This window comes from Phascolarctos cinereus, unplaced genomic scaffold (genome assembly GCF_003287225.1).
Source record: "Phascolarctos cinereus isolate Bilbo 61053 unplaced genomic scaffold, phaCin_HiC Scaffold_2;HRSCAF=192, whole genome shotgun sequence".
NCBI classification, from domain to species: domain Eukaryota; kingdom Metazoa; phylum Chordata; class Mammalia; order Diprotodontia; family Phascolarctidae; genus Phascolarctos; species Phascolarctos cinereus.
In genome coordinates this window covers 214,138,751-214,162,167 of record NW_027555625.1, presented here as the reverse complement: position 1 = coordinate 214,162,167, position 23,417 = coordinate 214,138,751, and the positions used below count along the sequence as shown (strand labels likewise).

General features: G+C 39.6%; 1 protein-coding gene across 2 annotated transcripts in view; it reads left to right on the top strand.

The window, feature by feature from the left end:
* The first annotated feature begins 6,345 nt into the window (after window positions 1-6,345).
* YIPF4 (Yip1 domain family member 4) overlaps window positions 6,346-23,417 on the top strand; it is a 35,693-nt gene continuing 18,621 nt past the window's right edge. The window contains exon 1 of one of the 2 annotated variants that reach the window (XM_020972368.2): window positions 6,346-6,722. In XM_020972368.2, the coding sequence (XP_020828027.1) occupies window positions 6,641-6,722 (82 nt within the window). In that variant the 5' untranslated portion in view covers window positions 6,346-6,640. The remainder of the gene's footprint in view (window positions 6,723-23,417) is intronic. The other variant, XM_078149777.1, reaches the window with a different exon arrangement.

The following is a 23,417-nucleotide window of genomic DNA, read 5'->3' as shown; positions in this document are numbered from 1 at the left end:
AGGAAACTATACTAGAACTTAAGTATAAAATATATCTTGTTGTCAACATGTTTTAATCTATTTCTGAAGAAAGACTATTTAAACAGTTACATTTTTTAAATTAATCTAAACATTTAACTAAATAATATAGTTTTTTGCTAAATGACATATAGATCACAAATTCTATAGGAATTCATAAAAGGAAGAATAAAGTGAGAAATCTTTACGGGACAAGGTGGGAACAATTTTAGGTGTCTTAAAGAATAACTAGACTTTGGATTCAAAAGTTAATTTTAAAATTAATTGTTTTATTAAAACAATGTACATAGTGACTACAATAATGTAAACAAACAGATCACTAGAAGGAAGTTGAACTCTGAGTAACAAAATACCCATTGAAGACCAGATAGAGATAATGAAACATATCTCCTTCCTTCCAGCAGACAGGAGGAGAATCAATAGGACACATCATCACTGACATCTAATATGGTCTCTGTCATAGGATGTTTTGTCTTATTTTTCTTTATCACAAGGAGTGATTCATGATAAGTAAGAAGGATTGGAAAATTACTATAATTTAAAGACAAAAGGCATTATTATCACATGCTCTGGGCCTCATTCTCCCAACTTGTATTCAGATTTGCAGATTCTCCCCTTGGAAGTGGATCAAGGTGGTTTTTTTCTAGTATTCTAATTCATGAGTACCCCACAAATGGGTTTCCTTGAATGGCACAGTGAATAGAGTGCCAGGCTTAGAGTTAGGAAGACCTGAATTCAAATCCAACCTCAGATACCTACCAGCTGTGTGACCTTGGGCAAGTCACTTAACTTCTGATTGCCTCAGTTTCTTCATCTGTAAAATAGGTATTATAATAATAGCATCTCCTGGGGTTGTTATGAGAATAAGGTAATTATAAAGTGTTTAGCACAGTACCTGGCACATAGTAAGTGCTATGTAAGTATTAGCTATTATCAATTGATATCAATTAGTTAGCCATACCTAATTAGCTTTTAGAAACAGGTATTTTCTAAGGTGCTATACTAAGTACAACTGGTACAACATTCCCCACAAAACCAGGGTGGTGGTGGGGGGTATACTCTCTCACAAAGGGGCTCAAGTTTAGAGAACACATGTGGTAAAGGGGGTTGGGGAAGGGTGACATAGCTCCTGGAAGTTCTTTTGCTAGTAAATGTATGAAGCCAGATTTGAACTCAGGAAGATGAGTCTGACTTCAGACCCAGAACTCTATCCATTTCATCACTAAGTTAAAAGACCTGCCCAGGAGCTTGAAGGCTCTACCACAGGTTGGGCACAAGTAGTTTGTTTGAACATTTGGGTTGGAGATGTCTCTAACTTCACATATCTCATGAGTCTTTGAGCTACTGATATTCTGCTTTGCTCAAAGAGTACAGTTCCTTCTTTGATGTGCCATGCTGGACAGTATTGTGCCAATGTCTCTCATGTCTCACAATACATACCAAAGTTCTTCAGAGAGACCTGGAAAGTATCCTTGTACTGATTCTTCTGATCTCCACATGAGCACTTGCCTTGTATGAGTTCTCTGTAAAAAAGTCTTTTAGGCAAGCATATTTGGCATTTGAACAATGTGGCCAGCCCATGGGAGTTGTACTCTCCGTAGCTGAGTTTGAACGCTCGGCAGTTCAGCTCAAGAGAAAACATCAGTGTCTGATACCTTATCTTGCCGGTTAGTCTTCAGAACCTTCCTAAGACAATTCAAAGAGAAGCAATTCAGTTTCCTGGCATGGCACTGGAAGACTGTCCAGGTTTCACAGGCATACAATGAGGTCAGTGCAATGGCTCTGTAGATCTTCAGTTTTGTAAGCAGCCTAACACGTCTTCTCTCCCACACATTCTTTCAGAGCCATCCAAACACTAAACTAACTCTGACAATGTGTGTGTGTCAACCTCATCATCTTTTGTATCCATTCCTAGGAAATATACTGCCAAGGTAAGTGAACTTATACACAGCATTCAGAATTTCTCCATTTGCTGTAACTGATAATTCCACATGTGGATGGTGCAATGCTGGTTGGTGGAGACCTCTGTTTTCTTGGTGTTAATTCTCAAGCCCCAATTAGCACAAGTAGCACAGAACTGATCTATACTTTGTTGCATCTTGGCCTCAGAGGCTGAATTGAATGCACAATCATCTGCAAACAAAAAGTCACACACCAACTTTCCCTTCACTTTAGTCTTGGCTTGTAGCCTTCTCAAGTTAAATAACTTACCATCAGTGTGGTGGTTGACCTTGATGTAATTTTTTTGTCCTCACTGAAGGCATCTGACAACATTGTTGAAGACGTTATGCTAAAAAGTTTGAGAACAAGCACATAGCCCTGCTTCACTCCACTGATAACTGGGAAAACTTGAAAGTATTGTTCATTAACCAGAACCCATGCAAGCATGTCATCATGAAACTGGTATACAATACTGATGAACTTCTCTGGGCAACCAAATTTTGTCTTGATCTTCTATAGGCCCTCATGACTAAAAGTATCAAAGGTCTTGGTCAGATTTACAAACATTGTGTATAGACCTTTGTTTTGCTCCTGGCATTTCTCCTGGAGTTGTCAAGCAACAAACACCATGGCAACCATTTCTCAGCCCTTTCTGAAGCAACATTGGTTCTCTGGTAGATGACCATCTTTCAGGTGAAGGATCAGCCTATTAAGGAGAACTCTGACAAGAATCTTCCTGGCAAGGAGTAAGAAAGAGACATCCTCCCCACAGGACAACTTATTTCCTTTTCCTTTATATAGATGGGCAACACCAGATGCTTTGCCACGCCAAAGGGGCTAATGGCATTCAAAACCTCATCTTCAATTACAAATTCAGCTAGAGAGGGATTGACTTCAACCTGAGGTAAATGGTCAGTGGCTTCAGTATTGATTAATGATGGTCTATTGAGAATACTATGGAAGTATTTAGCACATCTCTCCAGGATCATTCATTTCCTTACCACTGATCAGTCTGGCTCCATCAGCACTGAGTAGTTGAGATGCACCAAAAGTCTTTGGCCTATAAATAGCCGTCAGAGCATTGTAAAAATAATTTGCATTGTTACCATCAGCATAAAACTGAATTTCATCTGTCTTCTTACTGATCCAAGAATCCTGCCTCTCTCTAAGTTTTGTCTGCACTTTACTTTTGATGGAGTTAAATATTGCCTTTTTAGACCCTGTAGAATTCTTATTTTTCATTTAGTAGCTTCTGAATTTCCCCGTCATTTTCATTAAACCAATCCTGATGTTCACAAGTGTTCTGACCCAAATGAGTAAATGCAATGCTGTACACCAAATCTTTGAAAGCTGCCCTCTCCTTTTCTGTTCCACTGTTACCAACAGTGTGTTGGCTCAGCTTTCTCTCCAAGTCAGTAACAAACTGTTCACGCATGGAGAAGTGTTCTAAATTATTGATGTTGAGTCTTCTAATAGTTATCATGACTTGGAGTCACTGTTCTTGTTGAATGTGAATGTTTAGCTTGGAGAGGATAAGTCTATGTTTGGTCCAACACTCTGCACCACACCTTGCCTTTGTCACTCTCACATCTTGTCTATCTCTTCACCTTACAATGACATAGTCTATTAAATGCCAATGTTTGCTGCAAGGGTGCATCCATGAAGTTTTATTGCTTCTAAATAAAAGGAAAACAGTTTTGCCAAAGTGAAGGTCATGAGATGCACAAGTCTTCAATACTAAATCAGCATTGCTGTTGCTGTTTCTGATTCTATTCTCCCAAGGACTCCCTGCCACGTCCGACAGTCTGTGCCTACTCTGGTGTTAAAGTCACCCCGAATCATGGGCTTATCCTCTTTTAGCACAGTGATGATGAAAATCTCCAGGTCTTCATAAAATTTTTCTTTGATCTTATCAGGGTTCATCATAGTGGAAGCATATGCACTGAAGGTGATGTGATTCCTGTAAGTGGCAATCACATTGTCATAAGCCAGTCATTCACTCCTTTTGAGAGGTCTGCAAGCTCTTTGGCTAAATTAGATTTGATTATAAAATCTATGCCAGCTTCAAGGTGTTCCCCATCACTGCAGCCACTCCAGAAAAACGTGTATCTAGTTCAATCTCAGTAAGCTGGCCTTCATTTACCAGCCTTGTTTCATTCAGAGCTGCTAATGTGTGCTGAGTTCTTTAGCAAGAAGAACTGTTTATCTTTCAGGTCTACTGGATTTCTTGTTGTCTGTAAGTGTGCCATCTTGCATGTACCAATGATGAGTAGAATCATCTTTATAAAAGTTTTTGTACGTGTTTTTGTGTTTTGGCCACAGGGTAAATTCCCTACCTGCCTCAGTAAGCATGCCAAGGTTAGGTGAACCAGACAATTTCTAGCCCCTTCCTCACACCAGGAGGTGACCAGTGTGGTCCTTAAGAAGGCTGTTCAGATACCCAGGGGGCTATTGAGAAGCCCAGTGAGAAGATGACCCTATAGCCTGCCCTGAGCATGTGCAGAGTTGTGACTATAGCTCGAAGTGTGTCTGCACCTGCTGCTTCATCATTAGCCATTACCACAGGACTTTGAGGTAGGTAAAATAGCAAGAAAGTAAAATAGTAATGTAGTAAAATAATAAATAATAAAATGGCAAAATAATTTAATAGAAAAATAATAAAATAATGAAATAGTAAAATGGTATGGGTGATGCCTTTTGACTCCCGAATAAATTTGATTTAAGTGAGGCAGAGTTGAGTGAAGTTGTCAGCCTCTCTCTCTCTTCCAGAGTCATCAGAGTCCAGTGGCAAGTCAAAAGTCAAAATGATTGGCAATGACTCTGGTGATGCAGTGGATGACCTTGGCATCTTAGGTGTCTGACGAAGCTTTAAGTGCTCCACAATGCCTGCTTCTACAACCTGCATAGCCTATCAAAACAAAAATGTTCATATCTACCTATTCTTTGCATACTTGGGGTAGACACTCCTCCAACTCACCCTGTCCATAACTTACTCACTCTCAACTTGGTTTAGCCAATCTGCTAAGATTGTTTTATGGGGGTATGGCTGCTGTGCATGCTTCAATTTCTTTTGGAACCACAGGTGAGAGCTGGTTGGCAGGTGGACACTAAAGGCAGATGAGCGGCTCTGAAAAAAATTTGACAGCCCTCATACCAAAAATACTAGTCCTCCCTGAGCACCCCATCAACCTCATCCACTAACTACATTTTGTAGAAGGCACCCTCCCACAGACAATAGCCCTGGAGTTCAAATCCCACCTTGCCACCTTCTTGTTTGACCTTGGGCCAGTGAATTAACCTCTCTGGACTAGTGTTTCCACCTCTGTAAAATGAGAGGGTAGAACTATATGGCCCCTGGGCTCCTTTCCAGCTCTAAGATCCTACATAAATTAATGTAATGTATCTTCTAAGATACAGCTCATTTGCCATTCCTCACCATAGGCACTTCATCTCCCTACTCTAAAGCTTTTCACTGGATGTCCCCACACCTGAAATTTTCTCCTTACTCCACCTCCAGGCTTCCTTCACATTTCACCTAAAATCTTACCTCGCAAAATAAGCCTGGTTCCTGTGCTCCCTTAATGCTAGCTAGCGTCTTTCCTCTGAGATTCCAGATTTGAGATCTGATCCCAGACCTGAGATGCAGATTTGTCCTGCATGTATCCTGTTTATACATCATAGTTTGGATCTTGTCTCTCCCATTAGATTGTAAGCTCCGTGAAGAGACTGTTTGTGACTTTTTTATAAAAATTTCCTGAGTTCGATACAATGCTTGACACATAACAGGAGCTTAATAATGTTTGTTGACTAGATTCTAAGATCTTATGCAATGTAATGTAAATTAACTTTTGGGGGATATGAGTTTCATATGTAGATAGCTCCTTGAGATCAGAGTATTTTTGTTTTTGACTTTTTATCTCCAGAGCCCGCTTAGTGCCTACAAGGTATTCTGCAGTCGATTAATAAATGCATGTTGATTGACTGATGGGTAAAAGAAGGATTTCTAAGTTGCTTCCTTCTGTAACACATTGTCACTTTTAAGAAGATCCACGCTCCCACAACAGCCCAATTCATTACAGGTTCTCAGTAGTGAAAGATTGGAGAGGACAGAATGAAATTGGATGGAACATGGGAGAGGAAGAGAACGAAGGAAAAAGGACTCTCCAAAAGAAAGAATGCACCAGATTAACAAAGGAAAGAAAAAAGAACAGAAAAGCTGGAAATAGTAAGATGGGAAGCCCAGCGTCTCCACCAATCAGAAGTAAACTTCCTCGCCCAGCCCTGGGGAGAACTTCCTGAAGCAACAATTAGAACAGCCAATCGGTATCCCCCCTCGAGGCAGCCAATCGGCCGCCGCATTACAAACAACCAATGGGAGGACGCCTGTCAGTGTTATGGTCCTGTCAGGACGCCGGCGTCGTGGGGTTTGGGCGCTCGCCACGGGCAGGGCCCGGGTCGGGGTTTGGGCCCCGCTCTTCTCGAGCGCGTTGTCAGCCTCCTGCCCGCTTTCCCCGCCCTCCTTGACCGCAGCTCGAGGGGTCGAGAAGCCGCCGCCGTTTGAGTGGAGGGGCCTGGACGAGTTTAAGCGTCCGAGGGTCGGCGCCACACACACCGCCTCCGCCTCCGATCCTGGGCCCAGCCGCCGCCGCCGCTGCGGTGGCCACCTCCGCGGGGCGAGGAGATGCAGCCGCCTCCGGGTCCGCCCCAGCTCTATTCACCTACTAACGGGGACTTTACCTTTGTTTCCTCCGCAGACGCTGAAGGTGAGACGTTGGCGACCCCCGAGAGGGCCCTGAGGAGGCCGGCTCCCAGCTGCACGGGTTCCGGCCTACTCGGAGCCCTGGTTCGAGCCCGGCCCGGCGCCGTGGCTGCGAGGGGGGCAGGGCAGGGATGGGGACGAGGCTTCAGACCCACCCAAACCCATTCTGGCCACTGGCCCCGGCGACAGCTCAGGAGAGAGGACTTGGGGAGTCTGGGACAACCTAGGCGTCAACCCAGAGATTGAACCTGAGAAGGGTCCCGGTGTTGTGTGAAGGACAGATGAGGACAGTGAGGGATGGAATGAAAGACGATGTATGTGTGTCCCTGACATTTACATAGCGTTTTAAAGTTTGCCAAGCACTTTGTGTACGTTAGTAGTGGACAAGCATTTATGAAACTCCTTCTCAGTGCCAGACACTGGGCTAGGGATAAAGAACAAAAATGAAACAGCTCCTTCCTTCAAGAAACTTTGTTCTTATTTGATCCTCACAATAAATGTTGACTGTAAGTAAGATGCTGTCATTAGTAACATTTTACAGAGAAGGAAACAGGCTCAGAGATGTTGATTAGTAGACGTTAAGCGATGTGGTCAGAGTCTTAGAGCTAGGTATTTCTTCCTTCCAAGTTCTGTGCTCTCTAGTGTGTTTATTCACACATCCTGAAAAGCTTCATAGAAATAAATGTTACCCATTGTATACAGTAACAGTAACGCTGTGCAGTGATCAAGTATGATTGACTTAGCTCTTAGAAATACAATGATCCAAGACATTTCCAAAAGACTCGTGTTGGAAAATGCTAGCCACATTCAGAGAAAGAACTGTGGAGTCTGAATGCAGACAGAAGCAATTATTTTCACTTTTTTTGGGTGGCTTTTCCCTTTTGTTTCATCTTCCACAACATGACTAATGTGAAAATATGTTCTCATGATTGCGCATGTATAACCTATATCAGGTTGCTTGCCCTCTTGGGGAGGAAAGAAAGGGAGGGAGAAAATATTTGAGCTCAAAATCTCATAAAAATTAATGTTGAAAACTATCTTTACATGTGATTGGGAAAAAATAAAATACTATTTACCAAAAAAAAAAAAGAAATAACGTTACCAAAGGAGCACCAGTTTTGAGGTCCTGCATCGTTGAAGCCCAGTTTTAAGGTATGTTTGGGATTCAGTCAGTCACCTCATTGCCTGCCTCTTGACATTCCTATAATGTAAAAAGCTGTAAAGGATCTATAATATAACTCTCATTTTACGTATGAGGAAGCTGAGATTATGGTGACATAGCTAGTAAATAAATGCTGGGGCCTGGCCAGGTCTTGATCCTTGTGCATCTAGTGGTCCAGCTGGAAGTAGACAGCTGGTAGAGATTTTGATGCAGTCCTATGATAAGTAGTGGTGGAAGCAAAGTCTGCTGGATAAAGACTCTGTAGCAGTTGAGTATCCATAGCCTCTGTACTGATGCTTCCTTTTTTCCTAGCCTCCTTTACATCTACATTTTTTGTCTTTTTTTTTTAACTCTGCACAGTAGTGAGGTTTGGGTTTTTAAAAAATTATTATTTGTTTTTACAGGACCTGCCTTTTACAATGCTTCCTCCACCCCCAGCCACCTTTTATACAAATAATAACAAAGAGAAAGGAAAAAAAAACAATTCAACAAAACTAACCAATATTGCAAAAAAGTCTGACACTTGGAGTTTTTGACATTCATAGTCCCTCATCCCTGCAAAAACAGCAGTGAGATGCATTCTCACATTTCTTCTTTGTTGCAAATTTTATTTCTGTGTTATGATCTATAATCACTCTGCATTCAGTTTCCACATTTTGTTGTCCTAATTATGTTGTTGTTTATATTGTTTTTCTGCTTCTATTCATGCACCACATTTTCTTTAGATGTTTCCAGTTAGTGAGTGTCTACTTTGTTTCCAGGTTTTTGCTACTACAAAAAGTTCTGCTATAAATATTTTGCTTATATGGGACTATTTTTTTTATCTTTGGTTTTCTTGAAGAATATGTAGCTAGTTAGCACAGTAGATAAAGAGACCTGGAACTAGTGTCAGAAGAGATCTAAATTAATCTAGCCTCAGACATTTAAGAAGTGTGTGACCTTGGGCAAATTACTATCTCTGTCTGCCTCGATTTGCTCTTCCATAAAATGGGAATGATAACACCTGCCTTCAAGGTTGTAATAGGGATAAAATGAGATAATAATGTATTTGTAAAGTTTGCAAATCTTAATAGTGCTGTGTAAATGCTAGGTAAAATAAAATAAATGTTCCTAGAAGTGGAATTTCTGTATCACATGGTTTGGACCTTTTAGTCATTTTCTTTGCAAAATTTCAAATTACTGTCTACAATGATTGAACTAGTTCAGAATTCCATCAAAAATATATTGCTGTGCTTGTCTTTCCACAACTCTTTTCTTCACATGCTATTGATGATTTCCATCTTTTATCTTCTTTGCCAGTTTTTGGGGTATGAGGTTAAACTTGAATTGTTTTTATATTTCTTTTATCATTGTTTAGTTTTTACAGTATTAAACTTTGTGGACAAGACAGATTTTTAACCAAATAGGAAATAAACAGTGCAAGAAATGAATGAGAGTTGATTTGTAATTATTTGGATTTTTTTGATCTAAGTAGAACTTTAGATTTTTTCTTTTCAAATTGAATCTTCATAGGTCACAAAACTATGTTGATTTAACTTTTTTCTCTTAGATTTTTTTTTAGTGGCTTTGGGTGTTAAAAACATTAATGCTTGTTTTAAATTTTTAAAAAATTGCCTCCTAAATAATTATATAATTATCTTCATTTTGCATTTGAAGAAACTGGGATAGACATGTTAGGCAATCTGTCAGACATCACACAGGTAGTAAGTGGCACAAGCAGGATTTCGACTCAGGTCTTCTGACCCCAAATCTAGCATTTTTTTCCATTTCAATGCAGCATGAAGATATTTGTTAGAATGTGGTAGTCTAAAAGTTATCTCCATTTTGTTCAAACTGCACCTTCTGGTATAGGGTAGGGAGAATTTTAAATTATTCATGAAATCTAGTTTGGTATCATAGCTGGCCCTAACATTGACTATACAGGTTAAGTATTTTTATTTTTATTAAAAAAATTTTTTCAGTTAGTGAAAATCTACCTTCTCTCCTTCTCTCTTCCATTCACTTAATTGAGAAAAAAAGGGAAAAAATTTGTTTTGACTGGGACTTATCCCCCAATCTGTCCTCATTCTTATTTCCTTTTCTCCTTCTTCAAAGGCCAGTAGGTGGTACAGTGGATAGTATTAGACTTGGAGTCAGGAAAACCTGAATTTAGATGCAGCTTCAGCTACTTTCTAGCCAACTGGGCAAATCAGTTAACTTCTTTGTGCCTCAGTTTCCTCATTTGTAAAATGGAGATAATAATAGCACCTTCCTCTCCAAGCCTTCTATCTTAACATTAGACTCTTTATGACCCCTGATGATGATTAAGGTCCAGAGAGGGCACATATCATCTCCCCCTATTAGTATGTAAGTAGTTTACCCTTATTTAATTCTATAAGATTGTTTGCTCAGTTTATCTTTTTATGTTTCTCTTAATATTCCTGGATTTGTTCATCTGAGTTTCTACAGCTCTGGTTCTTTTCATCAGGAATGCTTGGAAACCCTTTATTTCATTTTAAAGGTCCATTTTTTTCCCCCTGTAGGATTTTACTCAGTTTTAGTAGGTAAGTTGTTCTTGGTTTGCTATTATTGGCCTTTATCTTTTGCCTTCTTGAATGTCTTATGCTAAGCTCTCTATTCCTATATAGTGGAAGCTCCTAAATCTTGTGTTATCCTGACTGAGGCTCCTTGGCGCTTAAATTCTTTCTGTCTGCTTGCAATATTTTTTCTTTAACCTGGAAGTTCTAGATTTTGGCTAGAAAACTCCTGGGAGTTTTCATTTTGGGGTTTCATTCAGAAGGTGACCAGTGGATTCTTTCTGTTTCCACTTTGCCCTGTGGTTCTGAAGTAGTTTTCTTTTATGATTTCTTGAAATATGATGTCTAGGCCCTTTTTTTGGTCAGGGTCATGAATCCCAGCCACACTGCATTTGTACTTCTTTGGACTTCTCCAGCATGCCTTCTTTCCTCAGGAAACTCATTATTGGGAAATCTCATTATCCTGCAAGATTGAATCTATCTGGTACACATCTCATTAGTACCCACTTCCCCTCTTGATTAAACACCTCTACCCCACTTTTCAGCTTCCTTTAGATTGTAAGCACCTTGAGGACAAGGGCTAAACTTGTTTTTATTTGTAAATCTAGCACCTAGTACAGTGCTAGGCACATAGTAACTACTTAATAAATATTTATTGACTGACTTGTGTTCAGGTAGTTCAATGACTCTTAAATTATATCTTTTCAATCTGTTTTCTGGGTCAGTTGTATTTGCCATAAGGTACCTTAAATTTTCTTCTGTTTTTTTCTTTTGATTTTGTTTTACTATATCTGGTTTTTTTCATGGAGTTACTGGCTTCTGTGTGAGCTATTCTAATTTTCAGGGAATTTTATTTTTCTTGGGCAAGGTTTTGTACCTCTTCTGCCAAGCTAATTCCCTTTCCAATTTTTTCTTCACTCTCACTTACTTAGCAGTTTTTTTCCTCTAACATTCTTACTCCTACCTATATGGCCTGATGGTTTTCTCTGCTTTCAATTTAAGTATGAATTTTGCAGTGAGAAACTCATGATCTGAGCTATGGTCCACTCCAGGTTTTATTTTAGCTGATTGTATAGAGCTTCTCCACTTTGATGCCAAAAGTATATGTTCAATCTGATTTCAGTATTGAGCATCTGGTGATGTCCGTGTGTAGAGTTGCCTTTTGAGTTGTTGAAAAAGAGTGTTTGTTGTGAACAATAAGTTATCTTAACAAAACTATTAGTCTGTACCCTGCTTCATTTTGTTGGGGCAGCTAGATGATGCAGTGAGGACCTTAGTTCAAATCTAGCCTCAGACACTAGCTCTTTGAACCTGGGCAAGTCACTTATCTCCAGTTGCCTCCAAAAACTAAAACAAAACAAAAAACATTTTGTATTTCAAGGCCAAACTTGCCGCTTATTCCAATTATCATTTGATTTTCTACTTAAGCATTCCAGTCCCCTATGATGACTGTGATGTCTTTTTTGTTGTTATTTCTAGATGTCGTAGGTCTTCATAGAAGTGATTCAACTTTGGCCTCTTTGACGTTTGTGGTTGGAGCATAGACTTTTATTACTGTGATGTTGAACAATTTGCCTTGGATTCAAACAGATATTCTGTGGTTTTTTGAGATTATGCCCCACTACTACTTTTCTCACCCTTTTGTTGACTTTGTCACTAGATGCATCAGCAGCTGAGCTTCCTTTTGGCTTTGGCCCAGCTGCTTCATTCTTTCTGGAGCTGCTTGTAGCTGTCCTCCTGTTTTCCGGAGTAGTATATCAAACACCTTCCGACCTGAGGGCTCATCTTCCAGTTTCATCTCTTTTATCATTGTAATACTCTCTATGGGGTTTTCTTGTCAAAGATACTGGAATGGTTTGCCATTTCCTTCTCCAGTGGATCACTTTTTGTCATCCCTTATGAATATGAAGTAGAGGTGATGAATGAATAGACTTAAGGAATTAAATCTGGTAGAGTGCCTGAAGAACTATGGACCAAGTTCGCAATATTGTTCAAGAGGCACCAACAAAAAATATAAAAAAAAAAGAGCAAGAAAGCAAAATGATTTACTAATGAGACTTTACAAATATGAGGAAAGAAGGAAGGGAAAAGGGAAAGATATACCCAACTGAATACAGAATTCCAGAGAATAGCAAGGAGAGATAAGAAGGTTTTCTTAAATGAGCAGCACAAAGAAATAAACTGTACAAGAAAGATCTTAACATCACAGATAAGTAGGATGGTGTGGTTACTGATCTAGAGCAAGACATCTTAGAGAATAAAGTCAGGTGGGCCTTAGGAGGCATTGCTAACAGTAAGGCTGGTGGAATTGATGGAACTCTAGGTGAACTATTTAAAACCCCAAAAGATGATGCTGTTAAACTGCTGCACTCAATATGCCAGCAAATTTGGAAAACTCAACAGTGGTCACTGGATTGGAAAGTATCAGTTTATGTCCCAATCCTAAAGAAGGGCAGTGCCATGGAATGTTTAAATTCCTGAACAATTGAACTCATTCCTTAAGCAAGGTTGTGCTTGAGATTCTGCCAGCTAGGCTTCAGCAACATGTGAACTAAGAATTACCAGAAGTGCAGACTGGTTTTCAAAGACACAGGGGAAATGGAGACCAAATTGCCAACATTCAGTGGATTCTGGAGAAAGCAAAGTTCCAAAAAAACATCTACTTCTGTTTCATTGACTACACCAAAGCTTTAGACTATATGGATCACAACAAAAGGTGGCAAGTCCTCAAAATGAAGGAAGTACCAGATCTTACTTCTCTCCTTGGGAACCTTTATGCAAGCCATGAAGAAACTGTTAGGATGGAACATGAACAACTGATTGGTTTAAGATTGGAAAAGGAGGAGTTGTGAAATGATCCAACCATTTTGGAGAGCAATTTGAAACTATGTCCAAAGGGCTGTAAAAATGTGCATACCCTTTGACCCAGCAATAGCACTTCTAGGGCTGTATCTCAAAGAGATCATAAAAATAGGAAAAGAACACACATGTACAAAAACATTTATAGCAGCTCTTTCTGTGGTGGCAAAGAATTGGAAATTGAGGGGATGCCCATCAATTGGGGAATGGCTGAACAAGTTGTGGTATATGAATGTAATGGAGTACTATTGTGCTATAAGAAATGATGAGCAGGTGGACTTCAGAAAAACCTGGAAAGACTTATATGGACTGATGCTGAGTGAAGTGAGCAGAACCAGGAGAATGTTGTACACAGTAACAGCTATGTTGTGTGATGACTAACTTTGATAGACTTAGCCCTTCTCAGCAGTGCAGAGATCTAAGTCATCTCCAAAAGTCTCATGATGGAAAATACTATCCATATCCAGAGAGAGAACTATGGAGTTTGAATGCAGACCTAAGTATACTGTTTGCTCTTTTTTTTTCCTTCTGTTTTCTTCTGTTTCCTCTTTCTTGTGGTTCCTCATTGGTTCTAATTCTTCCTTACTACATGACTAATGTGAAAATATGTTTAATAGGAATGTATATGTATAGCCTATATCAGATTGCATGTCATCTTGGGGAGGGAGGGGGAGAAAAATTTAAAACTCAAAAGCGTTTGGAAGTGAATTTTGAAAACTGAAAATAAATTAATATAAAAAAAAAAGATTGGAAAAGGAATATACCAAAGCTGTATATTGTCACTTTATTTGTTTAACTTATACACAGAGTACATCATGAGAAATGCCAGGCTGGATGAAAACATTTCCAAGACAAATATCGACAGTCTCAGATATGCAGATGATACCATTCTGATGGCAGAAAATGAAGAAGAGCTGGATTGAAGCTTAACATAAAAAAAAAAAACCAAAGATCTTAACAACTGGTGCCATCATTTCCTGGCAAATAGAGAGAGAAGAAATGAAAGCACTGTCAGATTTTATATTCTTGGGCTCAAAGATCACTGCAGAAGGCAACTGTAGCCATGAAATTAAAAGACATTCCTCGGAAGGAAAACTATAGTAAATCTGGACAGCATACTAAAAAGCAGAGACATCACCTTGCCGATAAAGGTCTGTATAGTCTAAGCTGTGGTTTTTCCAGTAGCAATGTATGGCTGTGAGAAAGCTGAGTGCCCCAGAATCAGATGCTTTTGAATTGTGCTGGAAAAGATTTTTGAGCATCCCTTGGACAGGGAGATCAGATCAGTCCATCCTTAAAGAAATCAATTCAGGCCATCAGATACTGAAGCTGAAGCTTAAATAATTTGGCCACAAAATGAGGAGATGGGACTCATCGGAAAAGATCCTGATGATGGGAAAGATTGAAGGCATAAGGAAAAAGCAATGGCAGAGAATAAAATAGATATAAATAGTATCATGGAAACAATGAATGTGAACTTGGATAGACTTTAAGAGGTAGTGGAGGAGAAAAGAGCCTGGTGTGCTATGGTCCATGGCGTCATGAAAAGTAGGAAATGACTGAATGACTGAACATCATTACAACAACATTCTTAGGTTTTAAAAATAATTTTAAACCCTAAAAAAAAAAGATCTTGATCATCTCTTGCAGGAATTCTGGTTGAATTTGTGCCCAACTTGTGTTTTGCATTGAGCCTTTGTAGATGTTTTGGAGCCATTCTCTTCTGGGTTTGTGTCTTGAGCATCTTTGTCACTACAATAGCTTTTTACAGTGGGGTTTTTTTTGTTTGTTTGCTTGTCTTTCCAGCTTACTTCCTGACTTCAGGTTTGTTAGGACCAGGCTCTGAACACTTTTGGAAGGAATGTCAAGGCTAGTCCTGCCACTAGTTCTGGAATGTTTTGTTTTTCCAGGCTCTTAAGGACAGCTCAAGCTGAGAACCTGCAAGCTTTCAGTGTTCCCAAAGTGGTCTGAGGTCCCAAGGCAAAGTCTGAATCCTGCCTTCCTCTCTGAGTTCAGCAAGTTTCTGACCTAGGTTTGGATCTGAGCAATAGTCTTATAAACTTGCACATTTTGAAGTTTCTGTAAACTGCTGCTTGGCTCATCCATGCTCAGCCAGCTAGAAAACTCTGCTAGTTTAGAGTGACATAATTGTAGGCTGCCCTTTGGTTTGGCAGTTGTGTCTTGGTTATTCTTCTGTAGGCTTCAGACTGAGCTAAAAGTTGGAACTGAGACCCTGCTCTGTCTTGGGGGTGGGGGGAGGCCGTGGCAGAGTTGTGAGGGAGGGGAGAGGAACATAACTGCTGATTGTTTCTGAACTTGGTTCCTGCCTAGACCCTGTGATACCTCACCCTTGAATTCTACCCCTAGGTGCACGTCTCTTCCTCACTGTGCCCTGGATCTGTGATCTGGTACTGGGTGGGGAGCAACAGAGCTGCCAGTTTGGTACCTGTTCTTGTACCCTACATGAATGTTGGCCCCTCTGAGTTGGATCTTCCTGTCCTTATGCAATCTCTCCTTCTGCTGAAATACTCTGTGTGGTGATTCCTTGCTAGACCCTCTTTGCTCCTGGTTTCTACAGATCTCTCTGCCTTCCTCTCTTTGCCAACACTGGCAGGAAAAATGATTCACTATGATTTTTTTTTCTTGAATTTTCTGATCAGGATTTCATCTGATCTGTTTTCTATATCTGTTTGGAAGAGCTTCACTATATTCTGCCATTTAGGCTCTATTTTTATTTTCAACACATGGACTGAGAATATTTTATAATTGGAGATTTAAACTTAATATGTATCTCATAACTTAACAAGATGTTTACTATACCTGATCAACATTATTGTGTAATCTTATAAGTCAAAAGAGTGCTGGTTTTGGAGTCCGATGACCTGGGTTCAAATCTCAGCTCTTATGCCTTATATGAGTGACCTGGAGAAAGTTATATGATTTCACTAAGCCTTGGTCTGGGTGAGAATGGGTGTACTAAATTACTGTAAGGCCCATTCTAGCTCTAAAGCTGTGGTTGTGTAATAGCTATTTGCTATTATTAGGTGACAGTATTTCACAAAGTGAGTACAACCTACAAAGTAGAGACTTTGATATAATATTGCCAGGAATTTGAATGTGTTTGCGTATTTCCCATAACTCCTGTACTTTTCATTGAGTTCTGCTTTGTTATCAGAGGAGCTTGGAACTATGACAGTGCCTACAAAGATGAACTGTGAATTGTTTTCCTCTTGGAGTTGGTAAAGAAAAAAAAAATTAAAGGCATGGGGTATTTGCAGAACCTGTTAAAAAAAAAGTATAAGAAACATTTTTTCTGGAAAAATTAAAGATGATGATTGCCATCTTTTATGATTTCTGTTGATGAAGTTTCTATTCAGACTGATTTTCTGTGTAGAGACCTTTTTGTTTGTTTTCTTTTGTTGCTTTGTTTTTAATCCAGTTATTTGTCCAAAAAAACATATTTTAAATTCCAATTATGGGCAAGATGATTTGGGGGAAATAATTAAACATTCTTTCTGCCTTCTTGGAATTTCCAAGTTTCTTTAGTAGATGTAACTGTGGAGCTAATTTTGTTTAGCAGTCTTCTAATTCTCAGTATTAAACAAGGAATAAAACAGATAGATGTTATGTTTGTAACTGTCATGGACGATGATCTGTGTGGAGGCCAAATAGGGGATTCACTTTAGATGTGAAAGTTCTCCAACTGCCCTATATGAGTGTAATGAGGGACTGATTCATCAAGCCTCAGGCTGCTACAGAGCCATGTCAAAAATAGTCAAAATAATTCATTAAGTCTTCCTAACAATGAGCACAGGAAAAATAAAATAAATTAAAGATGACTATTATCCAGTCAAACACATGCAGTTGAATTGCCAATGTATTGAGTTAGTTTATTAGTGTATGTGTCTTGAACATACACTGCAGATAAACAATGAAATGGGCCTGAAATTGAATAGGAGCAAGAGAGTCAACTGGGTTGCCTTCGAGAAATTGTACATTCAGCACTTTAAATGATCCCTGCTCCTTAACTTAAAGACCCACCTTTTAAAAACCAGTATCCTGCTGGTGATTGATTCAAATTGTAGAACACTGCTGTTTCTGAAGAACCAAAAAGAATAAGTAACCTATGTATTGTCAACAAGGGCTTGTATAGAGGAAGTGGTGTATCCAAGCAGGAAAAAAAAGGTAGGCTGGTCATGGAGTAGGAGCAAGTGATAACAGAATGACAACTTTAGTGTTGCACTGGTACCCACAGAATGTTTAAAAGACCTAGAGAATATTTCCCAGACATTGAGTAGATCCTTGGGTAAGGATTTATGGGGGAACATGGACTAAAATTATTTAGGATGGAAGACATAGAAAGGTTATAATCTGTACTACTGGAAGAATTACCTTCATTGATGAGATAATGGATACATTGAAATGTTGAAGTATAAGACTGGTGATTTATTACCATTTGAGGGGTATCTTCCATGCTTTGAAATCTTGAGAACCAATACTTTAAAAATTTTCAAAATTGTTACCTCTAGCATCAATGTCTTCTGTAGATTCTTAGCTTGATATAGCTGCCTTTCCTGGCTTCATCTTCCTAAAAGCCATTTCTGCTTCCTCATAGAACACATCAGATAAAGTATAAAGATGTTGTAGTTTTACTCTCATCAGAGGTCAGAAAACTATAGAACAGTGACTGGGCAAGCCCATTTCTTTTTTTTGTTCTTTTGTTTTCCTTCTGCTTTATTCTGTGGATGGTCTTGCAGCAATTATACTGATTTGGGTCTCATGCCAAGCTTTCTACAGATGTATTATCTTCTCCAGAGTGCAGTTTGTTGTTTTATGTGGTGAGATTGCTCATAATCAGTAATCTTTTTGTGTATTTTGCAAATGAGTTCATATTCTTGTGTTACTTATATTTCATTTTGTGAAGTTTGTTAAGGAGATCAGCAGTTCCCTAGGTATGTAAGTTTCTGAGCTCTTTTGATCTTTGCTGTGACTATTGCTTTATATCATTTAAGCTTCTGTAGGAAAAGGTAGTTGGCCAAGCTTATATCTTTTTTTGGACTTTTTTTTTTATCAGTAGATGGTCATGGTGTAGTGGGCGCAATGCTAGTCCTGAATTCAGGATTTGAATCCTTTCTGTGATCCTAGCTAGCTAGCTGACCATAAGCAAGTCACTTAACCTCTCTGAGAATCTGTTTTCATACTTTGGGCCTACCAGCTAGCCTCTCTGAGCATTAGTTTCCTTACTTGTAAAATAGGGATAATACTGCACGTGGTTGTGAGATCAAATGTTGTGAGAATCAAATGAGAATATGTGTGTATCACTTCACAAACCTTAAAATTTTATATAAATGCTAGCTATTGTTGTTGTTGTTGTTATTATTGTTGCATATGGGATGAATGAATAGTCCAGAATGACTCTGAGGTTGCAAACGTGGGAAGATTATAATGGCCTTGAGAAAAATAGGGCAGAGTTGGTAATGAGGTTACTTTTGGAAGTGTTCAGTTTGAGCTGTCTATGAGATAACTAGTTTGAGACGTCCAAAAGGCAGTTGGTGATATACGGCTGTAACTCAGGAGCTGAGAATAATCTCCATAGGGATGATCAGTTGGAAGTTGATGAGATCACCAAGTAAGATAGTATAGGAGGAGAAGAGGTCCCAGGCCAAAACCTTGGAGGGTAACTATGATTAGTGGACGTGACCTAGATTAAGATTCATCAAAGGAAACTGGGAAGCAGCTGTCAGACAGGTAGAAGAGGAACCTGGAAAGAGCCATATCATGAAAAACCTCAAGAGTATCTGGGAGGAGAAAGTAATCAATAGTACCAAATGTTGTAGAGAGATCAAAAAGGTTAAGGATTGAGAAAAAGCCATTATGGCAGTTGAAATTATTGGTAGCTTTGGAGAGAGCCTTGCATTTTGAGGCTGGATGACCTATTGTAAAGGATGTAAGGGAGAAGAAATGGAGGCATTTACTGTATATGGCTTTTTCATGTAGTTTAGTTAAAAAGATAAAGATATGAGACGATAAGTGTTGGGAATAGTGTGATCAAGTGAGGATTTTTAAAGAATGAGACAGATGTCTTTATTTGCAGGTAGCAAAGGAAGAGCCAGTAAATAGGGAGAGATAAAAGATGAGAGGAATGGTGATAATGGAGGCAGTCTGTTGGAGAAGATGGGAGGGAATGTGTTCAAGGGTGTATGTAGATGGGTTGGCCTTGGCAAAAAGAAGGGCTGTCTTTTCATCTAAGAACAGAGTAAAGGAGATGATACTGGGGGAAGATAGATGTCTGAGTGATGTGAAATGAGGATCAGAGAAGGAGCTTTCAGTGAATGGCCTCAGTTATTTTGGTGAAATATGAGGGGAGGTCCTCAGCAGAGAAAGTGAGGAGAAAGGATACTATGGGAGACAAGAGGAGAGACAAGACATTTTAGCGTAGCCACTATGAAGAGTAGGCTAGCAAATTGATCAGGAAGGTGTAAAAGGATTTCCTGGCTTCAGTGAAGTCCTAGTTTTAAAAAAGTGACATAATTTTGTCGTGGATCCAGTCATCACAGTTTCATGATTTCTTCTAGTTCCATTCAGCTATAGATGAATAAAAATGAAGGAGACAGATGAGAAATACAGAGGTTAGGGTTTGGCAAAGCATGATGGACAATAGTACAAAGGGGCAAGGAATTCAAAAGTGAAAGGGTAATATAAAATTGAGTTGGTTCACTGAGAGGCTGAAGTAAAGAAGGGAGGAAATTGTGGACAGTGCAGGAGTGAATGCCTGGGAAAAAACTGAGACGTAGAAGGAGTGGAAGTCATGATGAGAATGAAGAATAGGATTAGGGCTTGTAAGGTATAGGAAGAGCGGAATGATAAACTAATATGATGAGATAAATTTTAGAGTTTACGAATAAGAAAATGGAATACTTCTGGACCAAGAGTAAGACTATCTTAGTGTGTTGCTGAGTGGAGAAATAGTTCATGGGAATTGAGTAGATTAAGAAACTTAAAAATTTGGGTGGTTGAAGAATAATCAATATGTATATTGAATCTCCTTAGTATGTGGGTGGGAGTTGGATTGGAGAGTGAGACTGTAAGGCATTGAACTAATTGATGAAAGGAGAATGTCCTGAGGGTTTTTAGATAATGACCACCCGGATCTGTAGTATTAGGTGATTTTTTTTTTTTTTTGCTTTTTGGCAAGGCAATTGCCCAGAGTCACACAATTAGTAAGTGTCAAGTGTCTGAGGCCTGTGATTTTTTTTTTAAACAGGAGGTTGCAGTTTATTTACACCAGCAGCAGTGGGAGAAAGGGAGAATATACAATATTTACAAAAGTATCTGTGCAAGATGGATTACATATGCAAAATTAAAAATTTCAAAACCACTAGACAGTGGACTCTCCTCCCTTCCCAAAGACCCCAACATGTATTAATGCCAGGCATGCAAAATGGAATGATGCATGGAAGGAGAAAAATCACAGTACAGAATCCTTACACATACTCAGACATGAGTGGCTACAGGTTAGACAGTACACCTGGTTAGGGACTGGGGGAAACAATAGAAAACAAAATCCACATACATATAAGCTGTACTAAGTGAAAGAGAAGGAAGAGAGACCTGGGAAAATCTCCTAACCCAGCATTTAAAGGGCATTGAGCTCTTTTTCCCCAAAAGGAAAGAATTAGTTCCTTAAAGGTCTCTGCTGGGCCAGGCTCATCTCATAGTCCAGTAGTGAGTGGGCTGAATCTTGGTGGGAGAATTGAGGAAAGATGGGCAAGTCATTGTGGGGAATCTACCTAAACTGCTTCCTAGATCTCCCACTTTAGATAGGTAGGGAAAAGGTAGGAACCACATTATCCTAAGTTATAATTCAGAGAGCTTCCATGGGTTCTTGGAAGCTATAGCCATCCCTCAAAGGGTTAAGGGTTCTGTTGCCTCACAGAAGGCACTCAGTCTGGATCTCTTTCCCACCCCAATCCTCTTCCTGCTTCCATGAAATGATTTGGAAGGACTGAAGAGTACTAGGTTACCTCCTGTAAAGGAAGAGGGATATGGAAAAGGGGGAGCAGGGATTACCTTGGACCCAAGCTGTATTCTTGATTTTACTCAGATTTGGCTTTTTTTTCTTCTTTAAAAATAATTACAATTTTTGGACTAAAAAAAAACAATTTGTAACTAATGTCAGGACCTTTCCAAAACAGCACATGTGGTAGATGGGGGTACACAAAGAATTCAAGCCCAATCTTCTACTTTTGCTAGCCCTCTAGGACCCACTGAGATTTGTTAAACCAGTCCCAAATACTAATTGACCAGATTAGCAATGGTGCCTCTATCCTAGTAGGAGAGGAAAGGTACGTGCCTACCTCTGTTGAGGTTTCTTAGGATACCCTCCCCTTCTCGTTTAGTATTCTCACCAACCTTAAAAACGTATATGATATTGTTGTAGTTTAGTCGTTTCAGTCACGTCCAACTCTGTGACCCTATTTGGTATTTTTTTTTCAGTTGTGTCTTAACTCTCTTTGACCCCTTTTTGGGGTTTTCTTGGCAAAGATAGTGGAGTGGTTTGCCATCTCCTTCAGCTCGTTTTACAGATGAGGAAACTAAGGCAAACAGGGTTAAATGACTTCCCCAGGGTCACTCAGCTAGGGTCACCCAGTCTGAAGCCAGATTTGAACTCAAGTCTTCAGGCCCAGCACTCAATCTAGTCTGCCATCTAGCTGCCTTCAAACTTTATAACTCAACCCTCATCCCTGATGGTTTAGATATTGGAAGTGGCATTGACTGGGTTATGTTTGTCCTTTGTTCTTGAAGAGGATCATGACATCAGGGAAATGGTGACATGACTTGCAATTGACTTTGATTTGAGTGAGCGAAACCTGTGCAGGGTCACCAGCCTCACTTTCTCCTCCGGAGCCATCTGAGTCCAGTGGCCAAATATTCCTCAGGACAACTGAGATGGCCCCGAATGCAATAGGAGACCTTGGCCCTTTTAAACTAAGGTCTTTTCAGGTTCTCACTTTGAGTGAGGTAATGCCCATTCAGCAAATAAGGGGTTGGGAAAGAAGTCAGTACCACCTTCATCCCAACTTTTCAGGCTGTAAAGGATTATATCTGGCTTAAACACCACCCCATTTCCTCATCTTCCATGTGACTGGGGTGCTATGTCTACTTTTTTCCTACCCCACACAGAGAAGGGTAGAAGATCAAGATTTTCTTCAGAGTTTTAGACTGTAAAACTAGAATAAATAATGGGGGTGGAGGGTGGAAAGGGGAACACAACAGTGAAAGAGGGCAGCAAATAGCAAATGAAGATCTGAGTAGTGCATGAACTTGGGACCACCCTGAGCGTTAGGCTGAGTCCTTTCCCAGGACAGGAGATGAGGTGAGAAAACATTTCAAAAAATGCAACTCCATCCCCCTCTTACTTTGTGATACCTGCTTGTTATGGGCTTGGATTTGAAATTAGAGGGGAAAAGGAAAGTTCTGATAAACATTTTACCTTTCCTCCCATTTGGAAATCATTAACCGCAAATGAGTACAGATTGCTGAGTGATGATGGTACAGGGAGACACTGAAAGTAGCATTGGGGAGCAGTGAGTATTCTAACCCCTCTACCCATAGTTCATAATAAGGATTAGTAAAAGTGCAACAAGTATTGGAAAGGGTAGTGAGGAAAGCAATGTCATCAAGAAGGACCTAGGTCTCAATGAGAACCAGAAGATAGGAGTAAGAAAGGTAGAGGTTAAAATGAAAGGAAGTTGGTTAATTATGGTCCAGGCATTCTAGAAATCTTAGTGGAAAGGGCAGATCTGGAGTGGGGCATTCTAGGGGGTAAGGTTGAGGAGGATGGGAATAAATTGGGGATGGGGAATGGGGTTTATGTGTTGGCATTGGGAGTTAAGAATTATTGCAAATAGAAAGAGTCTAAGACAGTGAAGTATGCTAACCTTGAAGGAATGAGTCCAGGCAGAATATCAGTGATTATTAGATAGAGGTCAGTTGAGGGAAATGAGATTAAAATGTTCAAGGTTCTACCTCAAGGTCCAGTCTTATGGCATGTAGTGATGTCCTATGAAGCCCTTGGAGGCCTGCCTCACAGTATGTAGGAGTAGGAAAAATTGTGAGAGCCTAGCCAAGAGATAGGGTTTTTTTTAGGTCATTTTAATTT